General features: G+C 35.6%; 1 protein-coding gene across 9 annotated transcripts in view; it reads left to right on the forward strand.

Annotated features, from left to right (window-relative positions):
- Positions 1-13,130, forward strand: part of ryr1a (ryanodine receptor 1a (skeletal)) — a 142,288-nt gene that overhangs the window by 12,175 nt on the left and 116,983 nt on the right. For all 9 annotated transcript variants that reach the window (XR_012386451.1, XM_068223834.2, XM_073914988.1 and 6 more), the window contains exons 8-22: positions 51-150; positions 906-1,002; positions 1,139-1,213; positions 2,626-2,782; positions 2,861-3,025; positions 3,279-3,400; positions 4,904-5,093; positions 5,222-5,357; positions 5,461-5,556; positions 6,542-6,660; positions 6,744-6,877; positions 7,962-8,203; positions 9,734-9,926; positions 10,568-10,784; positions 10,937-11,041. Coding sequence is in view for 8 of the 9 variants with exons in the window: in XM_068223834.2 (XP_068079935.2) it covers positions 51-150; positions 906-1,002; positions 1,139-1,213; positions 2,626-2,782; positions 2,861-3,025; positions 3,279-3,400; positions 4,904-5,093; positions 5,222-5,357; positions 5,461-5,556; positions 6,542-6,660; positions 6,744-6,877; positions 7,962-8,203; positions 9,734-9,926; positions 10,568-10,784; positions 10,937-11,041 (2,148 nt within the window). In the remaining variant the exon portion in view is untranslated. The remainder of the gene's footprint in view (positions 1-50; positions 151-905; positions 1,003-1,138; positions 1,214-2,625; positions 2,783-2,860; positions 3,026-3,278; positions 3,401-4,903; positions 5,094-5,221; positions 5,358-5,460; positions 5,557-6,541; positions 6,661-6,743; positions 6,878-7,961; positions 8,204-9,733; positions 9,927-10,567; positions 10,785-10,936; positions 11,042-13,130) is intronic.

Genomic DNA, 13,130 nt, shown 5'->3' on the forward strand with positions numbered 1-13,130 from the left:
GATATCTAAGAATGTTACAGATTTGCCTGAAACATCTGTCCTGTCAACAGCACCTCTCCTATGCCAGCGGAGACCTGATGGTGGACGCTTCTTTCATGCAGACCCTTTGGAACATGAACCCAGTCTGTTCAGGCTGTGAGCTGGCAGAGGGTAAGCTGAAATCGCCACTTTTTTTGATTGCTGGGACATTTTATATTCATCTGGGATCGCAGTTTTAATGGTCGTTTCTGATGCAAAAGTTGTGATCCATAAAATACAAACTTCTAAGTAAACCTGTTTAAATATTAAATATTGACCTTGAATCACTTAAAAGCATCATATGACCTATTATCATTAATAAGTAAATAAAATTTTATTCTGGCGTACGTTCACTTTTAGGAAGGTTTCTATGCAAATTTTGTAAATTAGACAGTAGAATTTGAATAAATGCCTTCTCATCTGTAAGTTGCTTTGGACGAAAGTGTCTGCTAAATGGTTAAATACAAATGTATATATGTTATTGTTATATCGTATGACGATTTTGTTTCTTCTGTAAATCAGGTTAAACAAAGAAAAAGACTAATTAAACAAGACAAATGCATGGAAAAAATGGTTATAGATATTTACACTTTTATTGATTTGATGCTTGAAAAACATTTTTGTCTTTGATAAATATGCATAATTGTTACATACAAAGAGTATTTAATGAATAATTTGCTAAAAAAATTGTATTTCATAATATTACATTGGAAAAAGTTACATTATAACTGAAAAATAATAAAACCCTGATATTTATATCTGCTTTATTTTCCTTATTTTCACATGTAATACCTGCATGTATTATGCAACCAATATTAATATGTATTTTAAAATTGGCAGTTCAATTTTGTTCAGCTTCTTTCCAACAAATATTTTGCATTATTAAGGGTTTCTGACTGGAGGGCATGTTCTTCGTCTATTTCACGGGCACATGGATGAGTGTTTAACAATTCCTGGCGCGGAGCAGGGCGACGATCAGAGACGGTGAGATACAGTATAAAGCCATATGCTACTATATTTATTTAAACACTTAATCTACACTACAAACAATTGTTACTCCTTTTGCATTGTCTTCCATTTTATTATTTGTATTAATATTATTATTATTATTTTTTTTTAGAAATGCTCACTATGAAGGTGGAGCCGTGTGCAGCCATGCTAGATCTCTCTGGAGACTGGAGCCTCTTCGCATTGGGTTTGTTCTCTTTACATTGACCTTATTCTTCATTGCGTAAGTATGCTCGTTTTACGATTGTTTTATAACTTCCGATTCAGTTGTCTATGGCAGAAATGACTAGGAATACTAAACGGCAGAAAACGGTCAAACTACTTGGTCTACAAACAAGTGTTTACATGACTACACAGACAAAATAGAATAATACAATAAGAAAATATTAGTTTGCAACATCAAGCAGCAAAACTGTTTTTAACGTCTAAAAATGAATGCAAGTGAATGAGAAAGTCCGAGCCAAAAAGTTTTAAATGGCTGCACCTGCTTGTACACGGAGAATAAGGTGAATAGCCCGAATGCAAAGCACTGCAGGTGAATTGGGTGCAAAATAACTTATATTTATCACCATACTTCCCCAGTTGATTACATTGGAAATTGCACATATTTTTTGTGCATATCAAGTTTTTTAAAGTGTTATAATTAAGAATACAAATTAAGCATTATTTAATTTAATTATATCTAAAGTATTCACTAGTTGTCATACATTTTTAGCACACAAATCTGAACATTGGATGACATTTTTACAACTTTCAATTTTGATAATCTTATTTTAGCACTTTATAATTCAGAAAATATTGCTAACAGCCAGAAAATTACTATTTTTGAAATAAAATGCTGTATATAATTATAAGGCAAATGATCTATGCGGAGGGCGAGGCAGTGGCGCAGTAGGGAGTGCTGTCTCCTCACAGCAAGAAGGTCGCTGGTTCGAACCTCGGCTCAGTTGGCGTTTCTGTGTGGAGTTTGCATGTTCTTCCTGCCTTCGCGTGGGTTTCCTTCAGGTGCTCCGGTTTCCCCCACAGTCCAAAGACATGCGGTACAGGTGAATTGGGTAGGCTAAATTGTCCATAGTGTATGAGTGTGTTTGTGTGAATGTGTGTGTGGATGTTTCCCAGATATGGGTTGCGGCTGGAAGGGCATCCACTGCGTAAAAACTTGCTGGATAAGTTGGCGGTTCATTCCGCTGTGGCGACCTCGGATTAATAAAGGGACTAAGCCGACAAGAAAATGAATGAATGAAGGAATGAATGATCTATGGGAAAATCCCTCTGGAAAAATATTTAAAATACAGATATGGATAAAACTGTAAAGTTTAGTTTATGTAAGGAGTGCTGAAGTGAAGATTTATGGCTCAGTGTAGGAGAAAATTAAACATATGTATCGTGATAGAAATTGACAGACAAAGATAAAAATATTTTTAAAAATAAATATAAAAGTGCTATAAAATAAACACTTATTTGAGTGTTATTTTTCCATTATTCTAAAAAACCAAAAAGCCCAAATTCTCAAAACTGACTGGTGCATGAAAAAACATTACCCAACCCCCCTGTAGTCCCGTGCCCCAATAAGCTAATGTTCAATATCATTGTACACAGATGGAGTGGTAGCCACATGAAGTGGGGTCAGTCATTCAGGGTGCGCCACATCACAACAGGCAGGTATCTGTGTCTGGACGAAGAGAAAGGACTCCTGATTGTGGACCCAGAAAAGGCAAATACGAAGCAGTCAGCTTTCTGCTTTCGTGCATCAAAGGTCTGTTCTAACTTGCTGTCTTTGGGATGTTGCTGTTTTAAGAGAGTCTTTTTAAACTAATGTCATGTGACTGAGCAGGAGAAGACAGAAGTAGCTCAGAAACGTGATGTGGAGGGAATGGGGATCCCAGAGATCAAGTATGGCGAGTCCATGTGCTTTGTGCAGCACGTCGCTACAAGTCTGTGGCTCACATATGCCTCGGTGGATGCCAAGTCTGCTCGGCTGGGACCACTGAAGAGGAAGGTATGAGTACTAGCCTAATGTACACTAAAGTTAGTAGACAGTATGGTATTTTTGGGGATTGTATTAAATATACAGTACAAATGTTTTGTTAAAGGGGGAAATTACACAGGTGTACACACTCTCTCCTTATTAAGACTCTAAGCTTTTTAAAACACCAGTTAAAAAGTAAAATCATAGCTTACTGGTGTATATTCAAACATAAAATATCACAGGTCACAGACTGTTAATGTGAATACGGTTTTCTTATCTTCAGGCTATCCTGCATCAGGAGGGTCACATGGATGATGCTTTGACTGTGGCTCGCTCTCAGACAGCTGAATCGCAGGCTGCCAGGATGATCTACAACACGGCAGGACTTTTCACTCAGTTCATTAAGTATGTCTGCACACAGCTAAAGTCATTTTACACAAAATGATACAACTTGAAGGGGAGTGTAGGATAATATAATTTTCTATTCCCCTTAACAATAATTTCATTCTGCCTAAAGATTTTTTATTAAAGTTTAAAGGTGTCAGTGTATCGTACGGTAGGTATGTGGCTTAAGTAAATTAAAAGATTCACAGATAGTTTTAGATGCTCATTTATAACCACAGGGATTACCCCTAGAATAAAAAGCTAGCTCTACTCTAATGCTAAATTATCATTTTACTTGAAAAAATAGAGAGAAGGAGTTGTTTTTTAATGTTTAATGTAGGTGGAAAAATCAGGCAGGAATTAATATTAACTTCTGCACAGTTTTAGGGTGTTTTAGGGTGCTTTCACACCTACACTTTTGTTTCGGAACCTGTCTCGTTTGCCCAGTTAGCGCAGTTCGTTTGGCATATGTGAACAGGGCAATCGCGCTCTGTTCCGCGCCAAAGTAATCGCTCCGAGATCGCTTGAATGAGGTGGTCTCGGCTCAATTGAAACGAAACCTGGAGCAGTTTGATTGCAGTGAGAAAGCGATCCGATCCGAGCACAGTTATATCACAGTGTTTTGTGGATATGTAATAGGCTTACGGCTATATGAAGAGAGAATTATGAGTATGGCGGGAAGTTTCGCGAGTCTCCGGATGCCCGCAAACGAGTGATGATCTCCCGGTAATCTCGCATCTCCCTCCCAGTCCTCAAATAGGCATCGTCGCGCACCCTTCTCACCCTTCCCCACCGCATCTCTCCTCAGACACGTCGCGCACGCACCCTGTCAATCACCACCAAATCACCACCTCTCCTGACAGCTTAGCGGGACGCTGCAAAATAAACTCTGACCAATGTGAGGAGAGTTTACTCGCACGTGACCTGTTTTAGCTCTTTTGGCCTGATTAGAAACTTTGCAGTGTGAAAGCGAACCGCTCCAAGAGCAAAGAGCAACAATGTAACATTTGTAATCTCTGTTTCGGAACAACTGAATCGATTCACAGGTGTGAAAGCACCCTTATTAAACATATTGGTTTCTTTCACTACAGAAAAATGCAGTTTGAGCTGAGTGATATGACACGATGCATAAGCATGCAATAAACACTTTTACTGAACAAAATCTAAAATTAAACATCTTATGCCTCTTCGGGGTAAAGCTGAATATATGTATAATTTATATATTCTACATTTTGCATTCTGATGAGCTATAAACACTTCATTCTGGTCTCACTGCCTCTCCCGTTTTCAAAATAAGAGTCCCACATAAAACAATAAATACTAATATGTTTAAAACAAGCTTAGATAAGCTTAAAAATAAGGTGAAAATGATAATTGTTTTAATCTCACTAGAAAACGTTAATTGCTTTATCGTTGCTCAAAACTTTAATTGACCAATCAACTATTTATGGGTAGCCCTTCACTGGTTTAACAAAAAAATGTGTATGATTGTATGGTATGGAAAACATTTACTTGCTGTTGCAGGGGTTTGGACTCTCTAAGTGGGAAGAGTAAATCTCCAGGACCTTCCCCTTCTCTGCCTCTAGACGCCATAGTTCTGTCATTGCAGGATCTCATCTTCTATTTCCGACCTCCAGAAGAGGAGCTGGAACATGAGGAGAAGCAGACCAAACTGCGCTCCTTAAGAAACCGCCAGAATCTCTTCCAAGAGGAGGTTAGACATCCTCAAAAATACATATGAATACAAAGAAAAAAATCCAATCTTTCATTCAGTGTATGTAGCAAAAAAATAAATACATTTTAATGCACAAACACAAATCCAGCTTCTGCTTTGTCGCACAGGGCATGATCACTCTTGTATTGGACTGTGTTGATCGGTTGAATGTCTACAACACTTCAGCCCACTTCTCAGAATTTGCTGGAGAGGACGCAGCCGAGTCGTGGAAAGAGATCGTCAACTTATTTTATGAGCTGCTGGGTTTGTCTCTGTTTACTCATGATTGTATGATGCAATTTAAAATGATGTACTGTTGTTAGGAAAATGGAATTCGCTTGTAAAATGTTTTTTTTTTCTCGTTCAGCATCTCTGATCAGAGGAAACAGGGCAAACTGTGCTTTGTTCTGTGATAATCTTGACTGGTTGGTCAGCAAACTGGATCGTCTGGAGGCATCCTCGGGTAGGAAGCAATCATTTATTTAGACTCCAAATAAAGGCTTTTGGGATTGATTGTTTTGCATAAAGTGTATGCAAAATTTATGTTTGCTGACTGATACTTACAGCACATTTTTGACATAAATGACCAGTCAGAAGCTTAAAAAAATGAAGAATAATAATTCAAATTATTATTAATTATTAAATAATTGAGCATGGCGAGACGGAATCTGCGGACGTTTTTTGCTATTTCTGCAGAGAATTTTGGTAAAAATCTGCGGATTTCTGCGGAATTATTTTGGGAGTATCATAACAAAAACCTTAATTAGTTAAATAAAAAATAATATCTTTTTAACTTGTATTTAATGTTTCAATTGCAAATCTAATTAGATTCACTTTATTTGGTAAACTAAGCCAGTCCCCCATAAAATATATATACTAAAAGACGGAAAATATTACTTTACAAACTGCATTGTACATAAATCAGATGAACATTTTCATATTAGTCAATAATATTACTGAAATTAATTAAAAACTAAATAAATTTAGATTTACACACATTTACTCAAGTAAATAAACAGAATTAATGATGGGCTAAAAATCTGCAGAAATCTGCGGAATTCTGCGCAAAATCTGTGGAAAATCTGCGGAATTCTGCATGCGCAGATTCCGTGTGGGCCTAATCAAGAGCAACATTTTTATTGTGGAAAAAAAAAACAGCAACTAATTTTAGCCTCTACATAATAATATATTACATAAGAATCATAAAATTAGATAATACTGTAGATATTTAGAGTTTAATATTTTAACCCTAATAGAAGTTTAAACAAAATGACATTGACAAAATGGCATACGGTCCAGTTTAATGAAAAGAGCCAGAATTAACTGTATTCTAGTTGGGTGTTAATTAATATTTGCTGAATAAAAAAAAATGTATTCTTTTAAAAGAAAAATCTTATTGACCCCAAAGTTGTGAATGGTAATGTATATGTTTTTATGTTAATTGCCAGGTATTCTGGAGGTGCTTTATTGTATCCTAATTGAAAGCCCTGAGGTGCTTAACATCATCCAGGAAAACCACATCAAATCTATCATTGCACTTTTGGACAAACATGGACGCAATCACAAGGTTGATATCGTTTTATCATCTAGGCTGGAAGCTTTTCTGGAGTGTGTCTTCAATTTCAACTAACCACATGCTCTACTGTGTAGGTTTTAGATGTTCTCTGCTCATTATGCGTGTGTAATGGTGTTGCTGTGAGGTCCAATCAGAATCTGATCACTGAAAACCTGCTTCCCGGACGGGATCTTCTCCTTCAGACCAACATCATTAATTATGTTACCAGGTCTGGCTCAGTATGACTAAAATATATATTTATTTTTTATTAAAGCAGGGGTGTAAAAAGTACTTAAAATCATACACAAATGAAACTACAGATTTTGAGTGGAAATAAACACTTTAATAAAGTAAAGAAGAAAATACAATTAATTTAAACTGTAATTAAGTATGGAAGACGAGAACGTACCTTAGAAAACAATAATAGGTAGATGAAAGTTTTGTTTCATCATATTGAAACATCCTGTTATTAAAGTAAAATAAGTTTCATAAAGTAATTGGTCAGACAGACATCCAGGGCATGTCTGGAAATCTCACACAGCTCTTTACTTTCTTCCACAACTCCCCAATCCTCTTTACTTTCGTCCACGAGACAACCTCAGACTCTCCCACCCCACCGCTCTTCACTTTCATCCGACATCTCTCCCTCTTCCGGTAACATGCCGGATCTGTTACCCCGATCTGTTCCAGGACCTCACAATTTACAAATTAAGCACTGCAGACATCCAACGTTTTGTTAAAGGAGGAAAACTAAAAAAATGTAATGGCAAAGATCAAAAACATTAGAATGTAATAGTCAAAATATATTATAACACTGTTTATACATTCCTAGAAAGATTGCAAGCATCCTTTACAACTAATTTAATATCAAATGTTAATTTAAACACTTATTTTAAAAGATAAAAACATAATTTTTCCTTATTTTTGACACTAAAATATTAGCTGTAAATCAAATTCTCATGACTGGATTTTATTTCCACACAATCTTGTACATTCTGCCAGCACACTAAAAGACAGCTAAGCAAAAATTAAGGGACCCTTTAAAATACTCTAGATTTATCAGATTTGTTTAGGTGTGTGTTTGGGTAAAATGTGAATATTTGTTGTATTTTATGAACCTCTAATAACATTTCTTCCAAATTTTAAATACACATTTTGTCAATTTAACAACAAAGTTTCTTCTTCTGATTTGTTCTTGAGTAAAAGTAAACAAAAATAATCCGGAAGAAGAAGAACATTACTCAAAAATTACTCAAACATTTTTCACCCCAGGATAAAATGAGATTTTTGTACTCATGTTTGGTGTTTTTCAGTATGAGACCCAACATTTTTCTGGGCACGTGTGAAGGCTCGACTCAGTATAAGAAGTGGTACTATGAGTTGATCGTTGACCATGTGGAGTCTTTCCTTACCGCTCATCCATTTCACCTTCGTGTTGGCTGGGCTTTGACGGAGGGCTACAGCCCGTATCCAGGAGGTGGAGAAGGATGGGGAGGCAATGGAGTTGGAGATGATCTACACTCGTATGGTTTCGATGGGTTGAATCTGTGGACAGGTGAGATACATAGAGAACATCATAAAAGTATCATAAAAATCACTTTCATTAACATAGATTTCTTCCCCTGTACCAGAGCTCATGGTAATGAACAAAAATTCATTCATTTAAAACAATTTAACCCTTTAAATGTATAATTAATTACATAATGTGTGTTTTTTTTTTTTGTGTGTGTTTTTGTATATAGAAAACTATGCTGCAAAAAAGTAGACTAGGTGTCACAATATGGGTGAAAATAATAAATCCATAATTAAATTGTAATTGAAAAGCAATAAACCATTATTATTTATAAGAAAAACAACTATGAATTTATTGTTTTGATTGTTATATGATGTCTTTGAATCTTTAATGTAAGTCTCGTTTTTATTTATTACATTTTTGTATTGTTTTTTTTTTCTACTATTTCTGGATTCCAATGTTTGGTTGTTTTGTGTACCCAATGTGGAAAACCGTATGTACCATACATTACATCATTATGTAAATTTAGAAACTGCAATAAAAAAAAAATAGAACTGCAATAAAATAGAACTGCAATAATAAAAAAGAAAATTATGATGCTGCTATTATTTTCCGTATACCAATGACATTTTTTTTTGGATTATTACAGTATTTGATAAGTCTAATCACTAGTAATCAGACACAACATTGATTTTGACACATTATTTTTTGGCAGTGTCACATTTTTAAAAACTACCATTTACACGCATACAAATTTCTAACTATATACAGTTGAAGTCAGAATTGTTAGCCCCCCTGAATTATTAGCCCTCGTTTATTTTTTCCCCAATTTTTGTTTAATGGAGAAAAGATTTTTTCAACACATTTCTAAGCATAGTAGTTTTAATGACTCGTTTCTAATAACTGATTTATTTGATCTTTGCCATGATGACAGTAAATAATATTTGACTAGATATTTTTCAAGACACTTTTATACAGCTTAAAGTGACATTTAAAGGCTTAACTAGGTTATTTAGGATAACTAGGCAGGTTAGGGTAATTAGGCAAGTTATTGTATAACGATGGTTTGTTCTGTAGATTATCGAAAACAAAAATAGCTTAAAAGGGCTAATCATTTTGACCTTATAATGGTTTTTAAAAATTTAAAACTGATTTTATACTCGCCAAAATAAAATTAATAAGACTTTTCCCTGAAGAAAAAATATTATCAGACATACTGTGAACATTTCCTTGCTCTGTTATACATCATTTCGGAGATATATAAAAAAGAAGAAAAAATCCAAAGGGGGGCTAATAATTCTGACTTCAACTTTCGTACATACAAAATAACTCTGATGCCCATATCAGCACACATAATTATATGTTATATTCTAAAGTTCAAAGCTAAAATAAATGTTTTCTTTTAATGAGATAAATTGAAAAAGATTGTCAAAAGTTTCATATCAATTATTTATGAATGTGACAAATGATCACACCAGTGAATGGCAGAACTTAATCACAAGCATTTTTAATGTATTTGAGAAGGTCATTGTGAAATATGTTGTGGCATATAACATTATGCTCTATTGTCAGGTCGTGTACCACGTCAGGTGACGTCACCCAGTCAACACATTCTCTCGGCTGAGGATGTGGTGAGCTGCTGTTTAGATCTAAGCGTTCCCAGCATCTCCTTTCGTATTAATGGACATCCCGTTCAAGGCATGTTCGAGAACTTCAATCTGGATGGTCTTTTCTTCCCCGTGGTCAGCTTCTCAGCGGGGATAAAGTGAGATTTGAATTTGTGATTGTTGGTCTTTTGAATAAATGATCAGACAGAGCAAAGTAACAGAATAAAATATTAGCGTTTGAAGTGTCTTTCTGTTTGAGAGTCTCAAGTAATCTTATAGTAGCATTTGTTTTCATACAGAGCATTTTTGATTTAAATTAAATTATTTTATATTTAAATATTTTTCATTTTTCATATTAATTTCCAATTTATTAATTAAATGTTAATTTAAGAAGAATCCACTTAATTTCTGAAGTCATTATCCATTTGTTTTACTGTGCTATCTAATACAATTTTTATTATCAAACTGATAGGTTTTCTTCCAAATTAAAAAAAAAAAATTCATTTAAATCTTTTCTAGCCTAAAAATAACAAACAAATTATAATTGTTTTTATTTGTTGTGATTGAAAATCTGCATTATTTAATTTATTGATTTCAATATTGATTTTAAAATTTTTCTGAAATTAAAACTTTGCTATTATGCTGTCTATAAAATGAATATAAACATCTGAAAACATGGCACCTTTCTTATTCACCTTTGTCCCAAAAATCAGTATTCTTCAACCACTACTCTGTATTTTAACAAATATCATTTTAATAAGAAACAAATTACTTCAACTTTTTTTTTGTGTCATTACAGAGTTCGTTTTCTCCTTGGCGGACGACAAGGAGACTTCAAATTCCTCCCTCCTCCAGGTTATGCCCCGTGCTATGAGGCCGTTCTGCCCAAAGACAGACTGCGGATTGAACCCATTAAAGAGTACAAGCACGACAACGACGGTGTCCGAAACCTGCTGGGACCGACACAGTCTCTTTCCCACACCGCCTTCACTCCCTGTCCGGTGGACACTGTGCAGGTATGATTTCAGAAAATTAAATGGCTGTATTAATATTCAATTCAATTCAATTCAGCTTTATTTGTATAGCACTTTTACAATGTCGATTGTGTCAAAGCAGCTTAATAGTGTCATCTACTCTATTGATTTTGCCATCTATATTATTTCCACAGATTGTGCTTCCTCCACATCTAGAGCGCATCAGAGAGAAACTGGCCGAAAATAGCCATGAGCTGTGGGCCGTCACTCGAATTGAACAGGGTTGGACATATGGACTAGTGAGTTTTTGAAAAAATTACATCAAGTATTAATATAATCCAAGGCTATGAGAATCTCATTAAAGAGATTTTAATACTGTTTACTCACCATTATATATTTTCCCTGTTGAAAACAAAAGAAGATATTTTAAAGTAAGTTCAAATCCACTTCCATAGTAGGACAAACAAATTCAATTTAAGTCAATGGTTTTAGATTTCAAAATGCATTGATTTACAAAATTTTAGATTTACAAAATACAACATTTTCAAAATATATTCTTTTGTCCTCAAAAGAAGAAAAAAAACTAATAAAGGTAGAGTAAATGATGACAGAATAAATTTTCTTTTGGGTAAACTATCTCTTTAAAGGTTCAGGACACCCTGGAGAAGTTTTTTTTTTATATTAACAGATGTGTGTGTGTTGAGCATCATTTAAGACAATGTTAGCACCTGTCAGCTTTAATTGTGGAGGAAACTGGATAATTTTGAGCTTTTGTCAGCAAATTTCAGCTTCCGGTTTTAAAATGATTTTTGGGGCGGGATCAAAATCGGCGACGTAGCGCAGTACTGCAAGTGCAATGATGACGCGTCGGTTTCTCATTATTATTCATAGCGGAGTTTTCTTATCCTATGAGAAGAGCCGGCTGCTTAATTATTCATGAGATCTGCCAGACCTGCCAGAGTCAAGCCCGAGCTGTGTCACGGACCCACGGGCACACAGTATTTAGCCGTTCATGAAGGCTCATATGCGTTTGTTTCCATGATCCACGCGGTTTGTTGCATGTTTTCCCCCGCGATCTTGTCAGGGCCGATCATACAGCAAAGCTATGTGTGTGTGCTGCAAGCATTTTTGTCGGGAGAGCAGCACGAGAATTAGAGAATGGCGGACGCTGTCTTTTATCAGGAGTTCGTTTACATTCAGACACATCACTGTGCTGCTGTGTTTGCCTAAATCCTCCAGATTACCAGCAGGGCTAATGGTTAAAATAGACAGGTCAGGAGACCTGCTGCACTGAGCCTGCTGGATACGGGGATTGAAGGAGAAGTCCTCATTTATAGTGTTTACATGAACACACTTATCTTTATAATGATATAAATTGTGGTTATGTGTATATGAAATTACGAATAACAAATGTAGCAGGGCATTAAATCACTGTTTATTTCTTTGCATTTTAACTTTGTAAACTATAAACTCGTGCGTCTCCTCACGGTTTGTCTCATTTTGTGAGCTAGCTTCGTTCGCTCACGTTCTCCCCTGCTGGCCACGCCCACTCCTGCCCGATGCTCGCGAAGCTCCGCCCATTAATCATGCATCTTTTGAAAAAATTCTGAAGTAGACTTTAACCGAAAGTGGGGGGTGTCATGGCCCTTTAAAGAGTTATACAATTACAAATTAAAAAGTTTCTTGGGTTGTGGGATCAATAAGTTAGTCTTAAGGTAATCTGGTTATCTATACACTACAATGTGCTCCATAACATTTAGAACAGGTGTGCCAAAACTCTGTGCTGGAGGGTCAGTTTCCTGCAGATTTTAGCTCCAACTTGCCTTAACACATCTGCACGGATGTTTCTAGAAAGCCTAGTAAGAGCTTGATGAGTGTGTCTGATTAGGGTAAGAACTAAACTTTGCAGGACACCGGCCCTCCAGAATAGAGTTTGGCCACCCTTGATTTAGAAGATGAAAAAATGCATCCCAGATTGCATACTTATGCACTATTCTTTGCCATTTTGTAGTGTAGTGTAAGTGGGAAAAGTTCACTTTAAAAATCCGGATGGTGCACTCTTTCAACTGTTAAAATTAAGTGTGTATTGATGGACACTTCACGCACTCAACAGATGCTGCTTTGCTCAGTTAGCAGAAGGGGCGGAGCTTTCAGGCACTGATGTTGGATTACTTTATTTATTTTGTATTGTGAAAGCAAAATTCTTCTACGTGAGTGATTATACTGCCTCCCGATGGTGAATGCGGTTATACTCATGGCAGATATTATTTGGTAGTTTGGTCATTTATTTAGCTAATTTGGCAAACTGTCAAACGTCATCAGGGCAATGGTTTACATTTCTGCTTTGTTAAAAACTTTAGTGTTCCATTTGGGATGACTCTACATACA

This window comes from Danio rerio, chromosome 10, assembly GCF_049306965.1.
Source record: "Danio rerio strain Tuebingen ecotype United States chromosome 10, GRCz12tu, whole genome shotgun sequence".
NCBI classification, from domain to species: Eukaryota; Metazoa; Chordata; class Actinopteri; order Cypriniformes; family Danionidae; genus Danio; species Danio rerio.